The sequence below is a fragment of the Episyrphus balteatus genome, chromosome 3 (genome assembly GCF_945859705.1).
Source record: "Episyrphus balteatus chromosome 3, idEpiBalt1.1, whole genome shotgun sequence".
Taxonomy (NCBI): Eukaryota; Metazoa; Arthropoda; class Insecta; order Diptera; family Syrphidae; genus Episyrphus; species Episyrphus balteatus.
This window is the reverse complement of record NC_079136.1, coordinates 41,231,202-41,250,262: the sequence shown is the minus strand read 5'-3', so window position 1 is coordinate 41,250,262 and position 19,061 is coordinate 41,231,202. Positions and strand designations below refer to the sequence as shown.

Sequence of the window (19,061 nt, the reverse complement as noted above, 5' to 3'; positions counted from 1 at the left end):
TGATCATGCTTCGTATGACAGCAGGAGTAACAAAGATGCCAACGAATAGCGGAAAACCGACTTAGTTGGTACTGCCATACAACCCCACCAAAACGGCAATATGCAACAACGTTCCAGATTATTGATTGATGATTCATCTGTGGAAAAATGAAAACATCACCGTGCCGATCGAATTGACTTACGAGTGCAAAGTGCACAATGTAAAGTGCCAGAATCACAAGTTAAAAAAAAACATATTTTTTTAATTAAAGCCATTAACATATTTAATATATTTTTTTTTTTCATTAATACATAAAGTGAATCAAAACATAAATATTATCTCTTTTATTAGTTAGAAAAAGATTTTCTTATTAGGCGGTCCTTGTTCTTCTGCTTTCTTAGTAGGCTGTAATTTCCTGCAATAGAATTTTTCTGTAAATATTTAAAAGTAAAAGAATATTTTCCAAATCTTACATTGTTTCCGGAGTTCCTATTGGACACTGATTATTTTGGGAAACATCTTCATCATCTTCCTCATTCCAGCAATTAATATTATTTTTGGTAAATTGTTTCATTTTGAATAACCAACTTCCGGTTTCTGGGTGATACTCTACAAAATGTATATCATTCTTATGGCAAGCCAAACGTAATTTATCTTCATATTTAATTTTATCCAAATGCTGCGGATCTTTGATTGGTTCGTGTGTTGCCTCGTCAAGCGGCCAAACTTGTTCCAAAATAACCAATGCATCACACTTTTTCAAATCATTTGCAATTGTTGTGTTATTTCCATTTTCATTGGGATAAATTATAATTTCTTTGTTTCGGAAATGAACTAGAAATATGAATTGTTGTTTATATAAATAAAATAACTTATTAGTTAAATTTTCTTACCTAAGTCGTCAATATTTATACCAGTTACATTGACTTCATTATTGAAACAGACTTTTCCATAACCTTTACGGCCAATTGTGAAAGTGGGAACAATACAAGCTCCATCATCAGAGATAAAATATTTTAAATTGTCAAGCGAAGGTATGGTGTAGTAGCTGTAAAAATAGATTTGGAAATTTAATTAAATACATAAAACAAAAATTAACTCAAAAAAATTATTTCTTTTGTCTGAAAAAAAAAAAAAACACCGTTAAGCCCTAAATACATAAGTGATGTATTTGTATTCTTACTTCCAATGAGAAATGAAACATATTCACTTAATTATATTAAAAAATGTACATCTTTTGACAACGGTACCTTCCTTCAGATAACGAACAGCTGTAGCTGGGAGATCATCAAACGGAACCACCCCAACGCCCCAGTTGAACAATGGAAGACTATAAAGGATCGCACCAACCGTTAACAACTTATCGACTTTTCTCACGAAATGAAAACAATCAGCAGCTAAAAACCTGCCTCCATCAAAAACTACTGAAATGTCTTGAAAAATGGTTCCGCATTAGGTGCGCGTAAAGAAGTGTTGGTCGTGTGCAGTAAGAAAACGATGCTTTACTTTCTAACGAGAATTGGGTAAGGGTCAACGAAAGAAAACAACTTAAAGCTCGGATAGCAGCTGCACAAAACAGAACACGTTATTGGATAAACAAGGAACTCAAAAGCTGTTGTTCCGAGCACAGGTTCTACGGATAATGTAGGCGGAAGAAAATCACGAAAAACAAGTGATCGAGTGTCGAGTCTATCATGGAACTCTAAAAAAGGTTAAACAATTTACACAAGAATGAAAAAACGGGAATATAGTAAGAAATATGCAGAACAGTAGACAAAACCCTTCGGGTAAAGTTCGTTTAAGTGTGCATCGGAGAAGATACAACTAAGAGCTATAAGAGCCTTATAGCGACATCAGAAAGCTGAATTTTCATGGTTTAAGAAGGTTGGGTCATGTGGAGCGTATGAACACCAGCCCTTCGAGTTTTCGTATCTAACTTCAATCAGCAACATGGCAAGGGAAGGCCTCAACTTAGGTGCTACCTCAATTGCAGACAACATCAACCAATTGGAGACAGCAACAGCTAGCTAGGAACCGAGTTGGCTGCATAGAATTGTTGGTTGAAGCCGAGTTCTACCCCTCTCGGGTCGAACGGTTCGAAAAAGCAATGAATAGGTCCCAGGTGTAGTAAAGCACCTATATTACCCTAGGGATTAACAACGAACTTCTGAAAACTTAAGTAAGTAATTCGCTTTTTCAAAATAAAGATCAAGGGTGTTAACCCTAAGGGGAACCAAAACAAGCGGACACAAATACAATGATTAAACAAATTGATAACTTACCCGTAACGTGTCATTTTAATTCCAATTGGATTTTCCTCTTTTTCTTTGTCATCTTCTTGGTTTGATGGATTAGATATCAAACTGTAGTTTGAAATATCACTATCAGTATCCGATTTAGTCAACGAGACTTTACGCTGATTTTCTTTCTCAATTTCATTGGCTTCTAAAGATGCTAATTCATCACTGATTTTTTTCTATAAAAAAAACAACAAAAATCAGAAAAAAGACAAAAAACTCAAGAGCATTAAACTTACCATATTAAGTGGTTTTGATGTTCGAAATACAAAACCATCTTGAACGTTCATTTGTTCATTTGCTTTGGCATTATTTACTCCACTTTCAATATTATCTGGGTGATTTGGGTTTTTCCAACTTTTGTTGATTGATAAATCTTTTTCTTTAGACTCAGTTGCAGGTGAACTTGGATTTTTATTTGCCATAGCTTTGTCAACTAACTTCACAAAAACCGAACTTGGTGATGGCAAAGATGGCATGGAATTGCTTGAGTTTTTAGTTGCTTTAGCTGAAACAAATCCCCGACTCGTTCCAAAAGGTGAAAGGTTTTTAGGTGGATTATGGCTAGAACCGAAATTGCTTAAGCCAAATGTGAAACCTCCAGTTGAAGTTGTGGTAACACCTGTGTTACTAGGTGATGAAAAGGTCACTCCTTTTGTCTCCGAACCAGCTTTGGAATAATTATGTTCATCATCAGTGGCAAGTTGTTTGGATGTTGGACTTTGACCAAAACCAAAAGTAAACTTATGTTCTTCATTACTTTTACTGTTTCCTGATGCGAAAAAAGAGGGTACTGCTGGTGCATTGGTAGTTGGTGGTGCAGCAAAACCAGAATTGGTGAAAACTGATTTTTGTAAATTTTGGGTTGAAATTTTAGCTGATTCTTCGACTTTATTTATTGGATCTTGAGTCTTGCTGGTTTCCTTTATTTTGGTTGCTTCATCAGAACTGCAAAATTTAAAGTTTAAATTTGGGGCATCCGGTACTCCAAACATCAATGTTTTCTTAGGAACGTCCTTGATACTACTTTTATTTGTTGCTTCTGTTGTGCTGCAATAGGATACTGTTGGTCCGGTAAATGAGAAAGAAATAGAACCTCTAGGCTCTTCCGGTTTAATATTTATAGAGCTTGCTAAAGGTGTTCCTCGAAATAATGAATTTGAATTCGAGTTTGAAACTGGGACAGAGAATGCCCCAAATGTTAAACCAGTTGCAGGAACAATTGTTTTAGTGGGACTAGCTCCAAATGTTAATGCCGAATTAGAGCCTGAAACTGGAGCAAATAGTGAGGATGTTGTGGAATTAGAGTTTGAAACTGGAACAGAAACTGCTGTACCAAATAGTGAAGGTTGTTTTGAAATTGCTCCAAACATCGATGTAGAAATAGAGCTTGATGTCCCAAATGGGGAGGATGTTGTGGAATCAGATTTTGAAACTGGGACAGAGACTGCTCCAAATGCTGAAGTGGTTGCAGCAGAATTTGGTCCAAATAATGATCCCGAATTGGAGCTTGAAACTGGTGCAGAGACAGTCCGATATGGTGAGGAAGTTTTCGAATTTGAGTTTGAAACTGGGACAAAGATTGACCCAAATGCTGAAGATAATGGGTCGATTATCTTAGTCGGATTTGGTCCAAATATTGATCCCGAATTGGAGCTTGTAACTGGGGCAGAGACTGTCCCAAATGGTGAGGAAGTTGTCGAAGAAGAGTTTGAAGCTGGGCCAAATATTGTTCCAAATGATAAAGGTGTTGCTGGGTCGATGATCTTAATGGAGTCTTGTTCTTTTTTCAGATCTTCTTTAATAGTTTTGTTTGTTGATTCTATTGGACTACTAGGGGAGTAGGATTCTGGTCCAGCAAATGATAAGGAACCACATCCTTTTTCAGAGCTTGTGTTGGCAGTTGAATTCGTGTTTGAATCTGGGACAGACAATGCCTCAAGAGGTTTGAATGCTGCTGGGTCTTCGGTAATGCTACTCACACCTTCGCCAAATATTGATGCTTTTTGAGAATCTTCGTTGTTACTATTTGTTGTTTGTATACCAGAGTCTTTTTCTGGTTTATTTGTATTCACTGTCGAATTAGAGTTTGAATCTGGGACGTCCGCTGCGTCAAGTGATTTGATTGTTGCTTGATCACATGTTCCAAGTGTTGATGTGTTTTTATCGTCTTCTTTGATAATAATTTTACCAGCTTCTGTTGAGCTACAAGAGAGTTCTGTTTGTTCTGGCAAATTTACTTTGTCTTCTTTTAATACATCAGTGCTTTTATTTGTTGATAAAATCTTTACTTTTGGACAAGCTAATCCACCAAAAACTGGCGCTGATGGTTTGTGTATTCTTTTCGATTCCTTTGCTTTATATGATGAACTCTTTGAACGGTCTTGATCTTTATTTGCATTTTTATTGATAATAGTACTTTCCAAATGGCGATATTGTTTCTGAATGTATTCCAAATATTTAAAAACATCTTCATAAAACTCATCAATTGTCATGTTATCGTTATGACGTGATTTTTGAGTGTTTCCATATAAACGATCAAGAGAATCATTGTTTGTTCTGGACGATGACGATTGATTGTTAGCGGGCATTACCGTTTGATTTTTTGAGGCACTACTCGAACGATTACATTTGCAAAATGAACCAGCATTTAAATATGGAATCAATTTATGAAGCTGTTCGAAAAAAGCTTGATTTGTATTTCCAGTCATGTTTTGAGATGGAATATTGATGTTTGGATTAGAAAAAGTAGTTTGTTCTGGTCTGCCAAAGTTTATAGGCATGTTATCTGATGTGTTTGGATTAGAAAAAGTTGTTTGTTCTGGTCTGCCAAAGTTTACAGGCATGTTGCCAGATGGTTGTCCATGGATTCTAAAGTATTCCTTAAATCGAAGTTCTTCGAGGGATGCATTTTCATATTCTCTCATTGCAGTGATGCAATTTGTTTTGGTATTGATATTGCATTTTTTATTTGTTAAAAATTCACTGCCAAAAGTTGGTTGATAGCTTACTGGTGTTGGATGTTGGAATGCATGATTTGAACCAAATGCATTAGATTCAAACTGGTCATGATTTGTATGAATTTGCTGACCTTGGTCAAAATATGCAACTTTGTTTCCTGCACTTGAATTTTCGAATGTCTGTTCGAAAATTGGTTGCTGATTATTCATACAATTACTTGATTGACCGAACAATGAGTTTCCTGTGTTTGGAGAGGTGTTCATTTGTTGTTTTTTGTCAGAAAATGCATTGTTTCCTGCACTTGAATTTTTGAATGTCTGTTCGAAAATTTGTTGCTGATTATTCATACAATTACTTGATTGACCGAACAATGAGTTTCCTGTGTTTGGAGAGGTGTTAATTTGTTGTTTTTTGTCAGAAAATGCTCCTGCTGGTTTACTGGCACTAAATCCACAGGCTTGGCCATTACTGCCACCAAATATTGGCTGGTTGGGTAATGATCCAACAGTGTTCATTTGTTGATTTTGATCAACGTGATCTGCTCTTAAATTTCCAAATAATGAACCAAATGCCGATCCACCATTACCAAACATATCTCCAGTTGGGCGATTTTCCGGGATAGGATTTGTACCAGTTGAATTGCCAAATAATTGGTTCGATCCAGCACTTGATGGTTTATTACCAAAAAATGAACCAACTGTTGGTTGGCTGTTTTGGAAAGTTTGCGACTCAGCTGCGTTGCCCGTTGTGGAATTGCCGAATAATTGGTTTGATCCAAATGCTGAATTTCCGGTAGCTGATGGTTGATTACCAAACAATGAACCTCCTGTTGTTTGCGAAGTTCCTGAATTACCAAATAATTGGTTTGATACTGAACCTCCACTAGCTGATGCTGGGTTCCCAAATAATGTAGAACCACCACCGTTAATATTTTGACCAGAATAATTGGAAGATGAGCTTCCAAAAGCATTCCCTGCACCGAATGCAGATGAATTACCAAAATTTGCATAGTTTGTATTTGGAAAAGCATTCATTTGTCGACCTTGATCAAAATAAACTGAACCAGTTCTAGTTTGTCGGTTACCAAATAGTTGATTATTATTATTGGATCCAGTTTCTGCAAATGTTACTCGATAAGCTGAAAGAGGTTACACAAAGTCATAAAAATTTGATCAGAAATTTAATTAATCTATTTTTTTCTTACCTGCATGTTTGCATAATTGAACTTCGAATGAATTGCTAGCATTACTTGGACCAACGGAAAATGCAAATTCTTCATTGGAAGGCTTAGAAAATGTTGAAAATGGATCATTTTTAGTAGATACAATAGGAACTTCAAAAATAGTTTCCTTTGGTCTTTGGATATTAGTGTTTGGTATATAATTTGGTTGATCTGGTTGGAAAGTTAAAGTAATTTTTCGATTTCCATAATTATTTGATGATGCCATGGTATTGTTGTAGTTGTAGTTAAGACCAGATTGCTGTTTGACTTTTATAGAATATTCTGAAAATAAATCGTTTTACAAGGATTTGTGTATACAAATAATTGTTTTTTATTAGTTTAAATTCTTATATGATTTTTATAAGTTTTAATATCATTAGTTGCACATTAATTAAGAAAAAAAATAATAAATAAGAGACTGATTCAAAAAAAAAAAATATTTTTTTTTTCGTTCATAGATATATCGTAAATATTGTTGGAAACGACGAAAAAAAATACTGTAAAAATTACAGCCCATAATATTAATATTAAGTGCTGCCGCATCGCAAATTTCTATTTCCCATATGATTAACATGGGAAAGATTGTGTTTTTGAGTTTGGAATCTTATAATTTTTTTATGACTCATCAAAAAGGCTGGATTTAATCATTTTCTTGTATAAAATTGAACGCTCTACAAAAATGCTTACATAAAATTAAAAAAAAAAAAACGACGCGAAAAATTGATGAAAATACATATTTTTTAGTTAAAAAATATAAATAATTCGAATTTATTGAACAATACTAATACGATAGTATTAGAAGTTTGACAGTTAAATAAAAAGATCTGTGAAACCCAAAAACAACATATAATAAAAAAAAATTCAAAAAGTTTGCCAATTTTTTTGAAAAACCTAATAATTTCGTCAAAAAATTGGGAAAAAATTTATAAAAAAATACATTTAATATTTTAAAGTTGAATAATTTTCAAAAGGGCGGTTTATTTTTGTAGAGCGTTCAATTTTATACAAGAAAATGATTAAGTCTAGCCTTTTTGATGAGTCATTAAAAAGTTATAAAAAACTCAAAAACACAATCTTTCCCATATAAATCATATGGAAAATAGAAATTTGCGATGCGGCAGTACTTAATATTAATATTCTGGGCTGTAACTTTTACAGTATTTTTTTTAAAAATAAAAATAATTTTTTTTGAATCAGTCTAATAAACTATAATAAGTTTTGAACTTGAAAAGAAATAATTTTCAAAACTACTGAACAGAAGCAAACACCCAAGCTGAATGATCATGGATCTGGAATCTATTAAATGAAAACGATGAAAAGATTTTCGTTGTTTGTGTCTCTATCAGACTCACAGAGGAAGATAGGGACAAAAAAAAACAATTCATCCAACTCGTCGAAGTCTTTGTTTAAAATTTAAAAATTCTTTCATGTGTGTGACTTCCTGTGAAGTGAAATAAACTGAGCTCAATTTGATATCACTTGGGCGTTGGCACTTTCGTTAAGTTTTTTTTTTTTTAATGTTATTCTCTTTAAATATATATTAGTACCCGCATACATATACGCTGATCGAGATGAGGAATTAAGATGAAAAATATTCGTGTTGGAAATCTGAATTTTCTACAGAGGTTGTAAATCTCCATTGAGAAAGAATCGAATGAGCTGCAATTAGGTCTTTTGTGCACTAAATTAGCAAGTCCGTCGAATTTCTGGGAGTTGAGAGAGAATTATCTCAGAAGGAAATAAAACTACGAAAGGCTGCAAAAGAGTCTGGAACAAGTTGAACACCATTTAAAAATCGTAATGTCATATTTTACGTTTTAAGCCATAACTACAATGACCTAAAAAGTGAAAAAGTGGGAAATTTACAAAAGTGAATTTTTTTTATTTCTTTCTAGCGCCATTTGTTTTTGGAAAAAAACTACAAAAATTGTTTTTTAAACCAACAAAATAAGCTTTTTGCGTCATTATTTTAATTTTGTGCTCGGAAAAACTGTCACAAAATGAGTTTGAAAATTTTCACTTTTTGACTTTTTGCAAAAAATGGCCGTTGTAGTTATGCCTTAATTCGATTAATGTGCCCTTGATTATGAAAGTGGACTAAGTCACTTTTTGCATTGGTTAAAGAAAAACTTACATTATAATTTTCTTATAACGATTTCATTGTATTTATTTTATGAAATCACTGAAGGAGCAATAAAGAAATTTATTTACTGCAATTTCCTGTTCAAATAAACTTTACCCCTTAAATAATAATTATTTTTAGGCTAGATTTGATGCCAGTTTTAGGAGTGACTTAGTCCACTTTTATAATTAAAGGCACATAATAAAAACACTTTTAGAATGCAAAAAAACACGTAAACGCGATTAAATTTAAAAATCACCACAATCTCATTTGTTTTCTTCTATTTTTATTTGTTTGATATGACAGAACTCATATTTGTGACCAAAGAAATTCTTGGGACTGTTAGGGTGGGGAAATTGTTTACTCTCTCGTTAGCGCTCTCTTCTACACAATTTTTGTAATTGGGAACAGACTCGGTAGTTCGCACTCTGAAAAATATACGGTAAATATCTCATCTCCTTTGGAGAAATCGGATCACTGTGTAATTTCAGTAGTTTTTCCCCTCACCAACTTTTAGGTATACGAAAAAATTCCTAAACGAACTGTGTGGCTTTATGAAAAAGCTGATTGGATTGGCCTTAATAACTTTTTTAGAATTTTTAACTAGTCATTATGTTTTTTGGACAATGATATAAATGCCGCAGCTGATATGGTTTCCAACATTGTTCTCTTGGGTATAAAAACGTTTATCCCTTATAGGGAAAAAGAGTTTAAAATATAAAGAAAAGTCGTGGTTCAACTTAGAATGTAAGGAAGCAATCCTAGCAGAGAAGTTAGTTTTCGTCGTTTCAAAGGAAAGGAACTTTTGTAATGTTGTGATCCGAAGGGCCAAATTTCAGTACGACAAAGAAGTAAGGCAAAATATTCTAAAATATCATATATATCAGAAAGAGTTAGTTGAAAAACTATTGTAACGGTAAATGTATATCCTGTTTTGCAATTTTTCTAAAAAGCTTATTTTGATCGGCCAATAGAATTGGTTTAGGTTTCGCCCACTTTTAAGTTAGTTTGGGTTCAAAATAACTCAGATTAGTGCGCGGGTTTTTTGATGGTGTAAAGTGAGGTTAATTTCAACCGTATTAAGGGAAAACGAGACAGTCCAAGTCCCTTAGTTTCGAAGAAAAAAAAAATCAAGTTGTAGACAGAACAAAATTTAGGTGTGTGTTTAAAATGAAGAAAAAATAAAAAATCTTAGAACCTAGTCACAATTCTTGAAGAAATAAAATTAAAATTATAAACAATAATTTAAAATATTTTGAATTATATTAATTGATTAAAAATAAATTTACTTACTTATTGGTTTACTGCTTTTCATAACAAAAATGCTGTTATATTTTTCAATTTGACGAACAGTGAATGAAAAGTCATTATAATTTTGTAAAGAAGACCAGTTATTTGTAGAACAAGCTTCTATTTCAACAATTGTATTTGGCTTGGTGAACATACTGCTTCCGAAAATTGAATTTGGATGTTCGAAAATTAATGTGATTTTTTTTGTACCAGCACTAGAAGTACTACTAAAAGAATAATTTGTTTTAGGTTCACCAAATCCTGTGAAACAAATGTTCGTAATGTGTTTTGACATCTTGCGATCAAATCCAAAGTTGAAAGGTTGAAAATATCCTGTTGATAAATAACAAATTAAAAAATCATAAAGTAAGAAAAATTTTTAAAAGTTAACATAACAAATGAATAATTAATACTGAAATATTATAGCAATGGAATAGTTGAGTTTCCAAAAAGAGATCATACTACAAGGAAACAAAATTCGCCTATCCTTTATCACGAATTCTATTCGTATCGGAAATTTTCTACTTCTTCTTCTTCTCCATTATCGACGGTAGTCATGATCTCGGATGGGGTCACAACTCTCCCACTTTACTGCTTCACACTACGGCTCCGCATGTGGGGTTCGCCGGGTTGACCTCAGGAAACGTCGGCAGGCTTCTCGATTTTGAATTGTTCCATGTCTAAGGCCAACTGAATGCAGTTGTCGTTGCATTTGTCTTCTCCATGAGTTCTTAGGCCTGCCTCTTCTTCGCGATTGCGTTGGAACGTCGTAAGCGATCGCCTTTTGAACTGGGTTCTCAGGGTTTCGTCTTTGTACATGACAGTACCAGCTTAAACGGTCATGCTGTATTTTATCCAAGATGGTGTTTTTGATGTGATTTTCGGATTTTCTTGCTTCTGATTCGATCAAGCTTTGTTACTCCTGCTGTCATACGAAGCATCTTCATCTCAGCTGCTGTCAGTTTACTCTCATACGTTCTGTACATTGTCCAACATTGTGAACCGTATGTAAGTGCCGTATGTATGTAAGTACGATTCCCGAAAAAAAAAAAAAACAATCACAAAATCCGATCGTAGTCACCATTTGTATGAAATTTTCCATTACGAACGGATTTCGTGATTGTTTTTTCGGGAATCGTAGCAAATTTCCGATACGAATGGAATTCGTGATGTTTTTATGGTAGTAATTCAGTACTTAGTTTTAGTTTATATATATGTTGCACGGTAAACATCAAAAAAATGATTGCTAAAGCGCCTTGCACATGAGGGCGAACAACGGATGAAGGAATAAATGAATTTTAATGTATTTATTAAGTAATTTTTTTTTAACAATAACTATATTAAACGATAGCAAGCTAACTAATGGTTAATGTTTTAAAAAAGAAAATACATTTTTATTTCTTAAATAAGTAAAATAGGAGAAAACCATTTGTTCATACGAACGAATTTTTATTTGTTTCGTCATATTTTTTCTTACTTAAGAAATTAAAATGTAATTTTTTCTTTGAAAGTATTAAACATTAGTTAGCTTGCTTCAGTTTTTGTTAAAAAAATTTACCCAAGAAATAGCTTTTTAAATTTCATTTCTTCGTTCATTCTCTCATTCGTTGGTCGCTGTCATGTGCAAGGGGCTTAACGATTAACAAAAGTACAGAGAATTTTTTTTTCTATACTTATATATTTTTGAATCTTCAAAAATACAAAGACAGCAAGTCAGTGGATTTCTACCATTTTTTGTTCTTAAAGCTATTGCTGTATACTGACTATTTCTTCTTGCTGTTATAAGGGAGCTATTAGTTTAGTGTTAAAAATTAATGTCGAGGTTTTAATCATTCGTTTTGATTGATAACGATGCTCGAAAAGTTTAAATGGTTTTTGCAAAACCGTCCGTGGATGATCGGAGATATATTTAAGACTATTAGTAATTCTGACAAAACTGAAAATTTAGTTTTTCTTAAAAAAAAAACGACTTTAAAATGGTGTTTTATATATATGTTGTCTTATGAGGCTATTTTTTTAGATATATTTTTGATGAGGTTCTTGTCTTCATTAAACAACATAGCCGCCTTAAGGCGCATGATCACCCAAAGTAAATAAGTAAGCTTGCTTCAATAAACGCAAAAGAACATGCATGCCCTGACTAAACCTCTAGGTATATAGATAAAAATGGAGATAGTCATGTAACATTTTTTAGTACTTAGTTGGGCAAAAAAATAAGATTTGCTTTAAAACTGATGCAGCTGGGTTAAAATTTTTGTAAACATTTGGTAGCAGGGTTATTCAAGGTTCCGTAACAAAAGAAAAAACTGAGAAAAATTAAGATTTGTAGTCACTGCACATGGAAAACCGTCACTTGGTGACCATTTTTTTTTTACTTTTTTTCAAATGCCCACAACTTACAAAATATATGGCTGCGATTTTTTTTATTATTTTTCTGATAACTGTCACCACCTACCCTATCTACCATTTTCGTTTCGACGTTAACTTTTGGGACACCCTGTATACATAATTATCTAGCTGGTTATACTTTTTAAATTTACTCAAGTTTGGTAGAATGCAACCCTGTCAAAAGTCCAATGGAGAAAGGTTTAAAACTTCAAGCAAATACAACCAGTGAAAATTGTCAAAAACCGTAGCGTTAACTTCTTGGAAGTATTATGTATATGATGCTTTGTACAAGGCCAGACATATGCTACGCAGTCAGTTTTGTGCGAAGAACCAACAAAATCCATCTGACATACATTGGCAACATCTGAAAAGAATAGTACGATCTTTAAAAGGTACTAGGAACTTAAAACTAAAAATTATATTTGACAATAATCACCCAATTATCGGATTTGCTGATGCAGACTGGGCATGTGATATAGTAGACAGGGAGAAAACTGTAGCTACCTCTTCAAGCGAAGCTGAATATATAGCTTTATATGGCTAAGAGGTTTATTGTAAGAGATCAAAGACGAACCAATTTGTATTTTTGAAGACAATAAAGGATGCATTGGCATGGCCCACAATTTAGTAAGCAAACAGACCTAACACATCGATATAAAACATCATTTTGTAGAAGACAGTATTGAAAAAGGATTAATAAAAGTTGAATCAATCGGGACAGAAGAACAACAAGCTGACATATTTACTAAAGCAATGGATCCTGCGAATTTCTTGCATTTGAGAACAAAACTTAATTTGACATAATAATGGCTCGATTGAGAGAGGGTATAAACTAAAACAATCGATGCCCCCAAAAGGAGAATTTTACTAATAAAACCTATTCCAATTTGAATCCATTTAAACTTTTTATGTTCAAAATTATAGTCTGTCCTAGAGTAATTCATATTGTATTCACATGTAATGGCGTTTTCGATTGGCAGTCCGGAAGCGTCCGGAATCATTCTGAAAAAATTTTATTCATACAAATCTGTCAGTTTTGTGCGAATAAAACGCTTTCAGAATGATTCCGGACTGCCAATCGAAATTACTATAAGTTACTGTGAATACAGTCAAACCCGCTTAAGTGAAACGGCAAAATGTCACAGTTTCTCTTTCACTTAAGCGGGTTTTTCTCTTAAGGGGGGGTTTCCATAGCATTTTAATGGAAGATGGTTGACTAATTGTTGTATAACTTTTGCAGTTTATAAGATAATCTTATGAAACGTACTTTTTTGAAAAGGTAATAAACGTACGAATATTTTTGCATCATTTTAATTTTAGAAACATTTCTTGTGCGATTTTTATAAGGGTCGAAAATGATTTTTTTCCTGCAAATTTAGATTGAATCAGAATTTTGGTTGGGGCACCGTTGTTTGTAAACTTTTTATTTTTTTTTTTTTTGTTTTATAATGATTAATTGTGTTTTCATGCAATGCGTGAAACAGATTTTTTTTTTTTTTTTTTTTTTTGTTAGAAAAAAAGCTTCGTTAATTTGTTGTAATTTCATGTTTTTTTACTCACTCTTCTTAGAATAACTTTACCGTTTATTGGTGTTTTTAGATGAAACAAAAAGAAAACAATAAAGTGAAATAAGGAGAATCCAATAAAATTTCTAAAATTTAATTTGAAGTTAGTTCGAACGGTTAATTTGAAGGAAAGGTGTCAAAATGCACTTTTTTAGCATTTTAGTCGTGGGGCAAAGCGTGATTATTTTTTAAAATGTTTTTGTATTTTTTAATGAGAAGTTAATAAAGTTGTTCATGCAACCCGTTTGCCAAAAAAAAATATTTTTTTTATTTACACACTAAAAATTTGATTTTAATAAACCAATATTTGCATTCTGTTTTTGAGGAAGGGGCAGTCAAATCATCCACAATTTATTTTTATTATTTTTTTTCATTATATTTCAAATCAGTTTCAAAAAAAAAATATATATTTTTGCGCACAGTATTTTTAATATAAATTGTTGAAAAAGTGTCTATTTTAGCTTTTTTTACTTTGAAAATTCCATTGATCACGCACACATGCAAATTTAGTTCAAAAGAATGCCACGCATAAGCTGGCGCTGATGAACTCTTTTTTTTCTGTTCTTTTCTATTTATTGAAAAAAAAAACCTGCTCTTGCGCTCTCATTTTCTCGTTATATTTTGTTTTTTTTTTTTTTGTGTTTACATAATACTTTTTTTTTGTTTCCTATTTCCTCACTCAGGCAGGCAGAAATCATTCATGAAATTATGAAGATGATGCAGAGAGTAGGTAGATAGTAGATATTTTTTGCAAGATCATTATCTTTGGTTTTCAAAAAGGGTTGTTTTGTTCTTGTTGACTCTTGGGTTTTTCCTAACAATTCATTTCGTGTTTATAATAGCGCACCCGCGCTTGCGAGTTGACACTTTTGGGTTTTTTTTTGTGTCAGCGAAATTCTTTGCATTGTGTAATATTCACATTGCTCGTGCGGGGATATAGGTAAAGGATTAGATATGTGGTATGCATTTGTTTGTGTGTAAAAATGTGTATTGACATTTGACATGTGCACAATGATTTATTTCCATATTTAGGTTGATTTCTGGGTTGTATTGTTTATTATACTACACTCGCGCGTGCGTGCGGGGTTATATAATATAAATATGTCCTTTTGTTTTTCATTGTCTTTGTTTATATGTTGCGGATTCGGTTTTTTTTTTGTAGGTTTGTAGGTATAAAAGTAATATTTTCGCGGGGGAATGGGTAAAGGGTTATATAAGTGTATTTGTGGTTAGAATGCACTTGATGGTATTTATAGAAATAGTTTTGAATAGGTGAAGATGCTCAGTATGTTTCCTTAGCAAAAAAAAGTTTTTAAAATTACACCTACTGAGGAAACAGAAGCAAAAAAGTAGCTTATGCCTATCTGAATTTATAAATAAAATATCAGTTTGAAAAAATAGATCATTTTTTTTCAAAGTGTTGAGCTTGAAAATTATTTTTGAAAACTTCCCTAAACATTGATTAGGTACATAATTGAAAAATTAATTTCAAGGTTTAAAAAAAAGTAACTTATAAGTTATTAATGCTGCCTTATTTTTGTTTCCTAATAATGTAGGTATAGGTAAATAAAAAACAAAATCGATTCAGTTACGAACTGAGTTCATTGCATTGGTGACTCTAATAAAATCTTTATTAAAAAGGTGTTGAAAGTAAATTGGATTGATATCGAGTCCATCCTCAAACAACATACACATAAGAACCTTAACATTCTATATATTGTATGTAAATACATTTCCATGTCAGCCGGCACGCGCGAGTGCGAGACAAAAAATTTCTCAACGAAGAACAACTCAAAAGTGAGCAAGAACCTGAAAATCAATCCTTCTGCGCATCTACTCATATTTTTATACAAACTACACAAAGGATACTGTCAAGTATATTATATCAATGCACCCATATAACACATCCTCTACCTGCTTCTCCGCTGAACAACTATAATTATTATTATAATGCAAAAAATTTCTCTGATACACAAAAAACTCAAATGCCATCCACAACAGCAACATGGAAACAAGTTTCTTTTTCATTTCAAAAATAAATAGATATACACTCCAGAAATCTTTCATGAAAATATTGAATTTCAAACCAGTTTTCGTCCTAAACACCATATCTATATAAAGATCTATGGATACCTACATCCACTTGCATGTCACCCCGCAAGCGTGAGTGCGATGGCGATCTCACAAAGAGACAATGAATGAAAACCATAACCAACATCCTGAGAGTAAAAAACCAGAGAATTCGATGGCGAGAGAGCGAAACACATTCACTAATACACACAAATGCTTTTACATGAGATTTGACTTTGCTGAAAAAGGGAACCCAGTCTTAAACGAACCTTTTTTAAATGAAAAAAGATTTTCGGGATGACAAAAGTGTTTCAGATAAGCGGGATTTTCTCTTAAGCGGGTTTTACTGTTTTATAATAGGTAGCATGAGGCCCAGTTTAAAAATAAATAAAATAATAGTTAATAGCTTAGATGTTAATTATTTATTGTGTCTTGTTTTTTTTTGTGACGTTTTATATATGAATACAATTACAAAACTAGTAAGAATTAAGAGTGACTCAGGTCTATAAAGTGGATTTTCCCGACTGCCATTTTGTGACAAAATAGTGTCTCATAATTCAGCATACATAATTATATGAATAATAAATAAGTTAAGTTAGTAAACAATAAAAATACTACCTGGATTCTGAAAAAAGTTGTTTCCAAAAGTATGTTGACTACCAAACCCTGTGGACGAATAAGTGTTTGTTCCTTGATTATTTTGATTTGCAAATGATCCAAAAACTGCTGCATTGGATTGTTGTCCAAATCCAGAAATAAAACCTGTTGATTGGTTTCCAAATGTCGACACTGTATTTGTGTCTTGGACAGAGCCAGTTCCATTAGAAACTTGGTTTGAATTTGGTTTATGAATTCCCATATTGACCTATTATTCTTATATCTTTTTTTTTTTCAATTTGAATATTCGCGAATTCCAGGAAAATTTAACATGAATAAACAAGCTTTAGCTGTTAAATAAATAGCAACAAATGAGCATAGCAAAGTTGTAGTTGTTTTGTTGTAGCCGATAGAAATAAAAAATGTCTGTCTATTTATGATGATTTCACAATTCTTTAAATTGGATTTGTTTTGCTTTTAAATTGACAAAAAAGTATAGATAAGATTTTAATTCAAATTAACTTTATAATTTTGAATAATTGTTTTGTAGTTTATTTATGTAATTATTTTTTTTTAATAATGAATAATATTTTTGGAATTTATTCAGTTTTTTTGTTGACAAAATCTTGATAATCTTCGTTGTTTTTTATTGCATTTTCTTTTATGTGCTGCTTTTGTATGTTTTTTTTTTGTTTATAAAAATGCAACGTCAACGAGCCGTTAGCTGGTTTGTGTCTTCGAACGCACTCATTTTGAAAAATGTCAAAGATAAACATTAAGTGGGAAACATAATGAAATAGCATCGCCCGTTTTCCTTAGAGGATATAATAGGTGTGTTTTTTATTACCACCGGGCTTAACTGGTAAAAAAAACGCCTCGGGGCTTAGTGAGAAAAATTGGCAGCACTGCATACTAAATGTTCCGAAATCAGCTGACACAAAAAAATATAAAGTTGTCATATTTTTCGCTTTTGGGGTTTCTAGTGTGTTTTTGAAAAAAAAAGTTCAATTAACTATTAAATAAATATTTAAAATAATAATTGTCCTTCCAAACATCAGTTTTGATGTTTTTAAACAAATTCTAAACAATTTACGAACAAGTTGAGTTGGTATCACAGATTTAAATCTCTTGAAAAAGTTAAGCCCAGAGAATTCTCCGGGCTTAACAGCTAAGCCCAAGGGGCTAAAGTGTTGTTGCATTTAACATGTAAATTCCTTAGCCCCAACTGCGTTTTTTTGTCCAGTTAAGACCGGTGGTAATAAAAAACACACCTAATATATGGAGTGCTTGTGCTGTTAGTTCCTTGAAGCTTTTATAGAGGGCTGTAGTTTCTTGAAGTTTTTCGATGAGTGCATGCCTCCATTTTATTTTCATTTGATGGCTGTCATCAACAAGCGTGTTTATTTACAGCTGCGGAACCAGACTCTCATTGAAAAACGAAATCAGCGACCCCTATCCATGCAAACCCAACTGGCACAACAGCTTCTATAATTTGAGATCTCGCTGGTACTACTTTTTATACAGCTTGTATTGAGCTTGCTTCAGAATTTAATTGCTTACACAAGTTCGGACTTGTTTAACAACTTCTAATAAGTTGTTTAAATACTGTTTAAGAAACTTAAACGAAAAAAGCTTGTTTTCGGAAAGGCCTGTTTAATGAATTTATAGAATTTTTAAAGAAATTACCAAGTTTAGTATTTGATTTTGGTTTTGATATTGAATAATCTAGCTGGGACACTTTTTGGTTTTGACATTGAATAATTTAGCTCGGACATTTTTTGTTTTGACATTTCTACTATTTGAATTGATTAAGTTTTTGACTTCGTTAATGAATATACTAGGATAGCCGAGTGGGTAGAGTGGCGGACTGCCACCAAGCAGATACTAAGTTCGATTCCTGGGTGTGGTAAAAAATTATATACTTTGAAAATTATTATTAGCTGTGTTTTTTTGTTTATCTATATAGATTTTGTGCAAAAAAACGACATTCTATATAGATAAACAAAAAAACACACCTATTAATAGATATACTAAAAACTAATGGAATGCTATATATAATATAGGATCAAAAGATTGAATTCATGATTTAAAACCAGTTAAAAATAGAATTCTTTTTTGTTTTTGTAGTTGTTATTTTTTTAATTTCGATAAGACTTGTATTAAAGAGCTGTACAAGTTCTTGCGAAGCTATCTGTCAAATTTCAAAGCTTCGGTAAAGCTTCGTTTAAGATCCTTATAGAGGTTCAAACTTGTATAACGTTCTCCTTTTTCCATGCCCAACAACCTTACTAAAGTTTAAAAGAAGCTGAAATGTAGCTTTTGTAATACCTTTAACGAAGCTGAAATGTGAGTTGGGAAGGGCCTGTTTTTTGTATACGTTGCAATAGCTCTTGCTGAAACAAAAAATCTTGAGGCCATTTGTACAAATATTTAATCATATTTGTACAACGAGCCTCTGAATAGCCTGTTTTCACTGCAGCCCAAGTGAGATAATTTCGCAAATGAGGTCAGTTTAAATTCCAAATTAATTTTTTTTTTCTTTGTAATTTGACAATCGAAATGAGATAAT

The 19,061-nt window shown here is 32.5% G+C and overlaps 1 protein-coding gene across 4 annotated transcripts; it reads right to left on the bottom strand.

The window, feature by feature from the left end:
* Positions 1–221: 221 nt before the first annotated feature.
* On the bottom strand, positions 222–17,170 carry LOC129915508 (nuclear pore complex protein Nup98-Nup96-like). 4 transcript variants are annotated; one of them, XM_055995066.1, is made up of 8 exons: positions 16,514–17,170; positions 9,876–10,205; positions 6,443–6,742; positions 2,517–6,376; positions 2,263–2,456; positions 874–1,028; positions 454–814; positions 222–395 (listed from the first exon to the last, which is right to left on the bottom strand). In XM_055995066.1, the coding sequence occupies exons 1-8, from the start codon at positions 16,752–16,754 to the stop codon at positions 332–334; spliced, it is 5,505 nt and encodes a 1,834-aa protein (XP_055851041.1). In that variant the 5' UTR covers positions 16,755–17,170; the 3' UTR covers positions 222–331. The 4 variants fall into 4 exon arrangements, with proteins under 4 accessions (XP_055851041.1, XP_055851045.1, XP_055851042.1 ...); XM_055995070.1 differs by lacking the exons at positions 9,876–10,205; positions 16,514–17,170 and adding an exon at positions 8,008–8,032; XM_055995067.1 differs by lacking the exons at positions 9,876–10,205; positions 16,514–17,170 and adding an exon at positions 7,685–7,795.
* Positions 17,171–19,061: the final 1,891 nt, after the last annotated feature.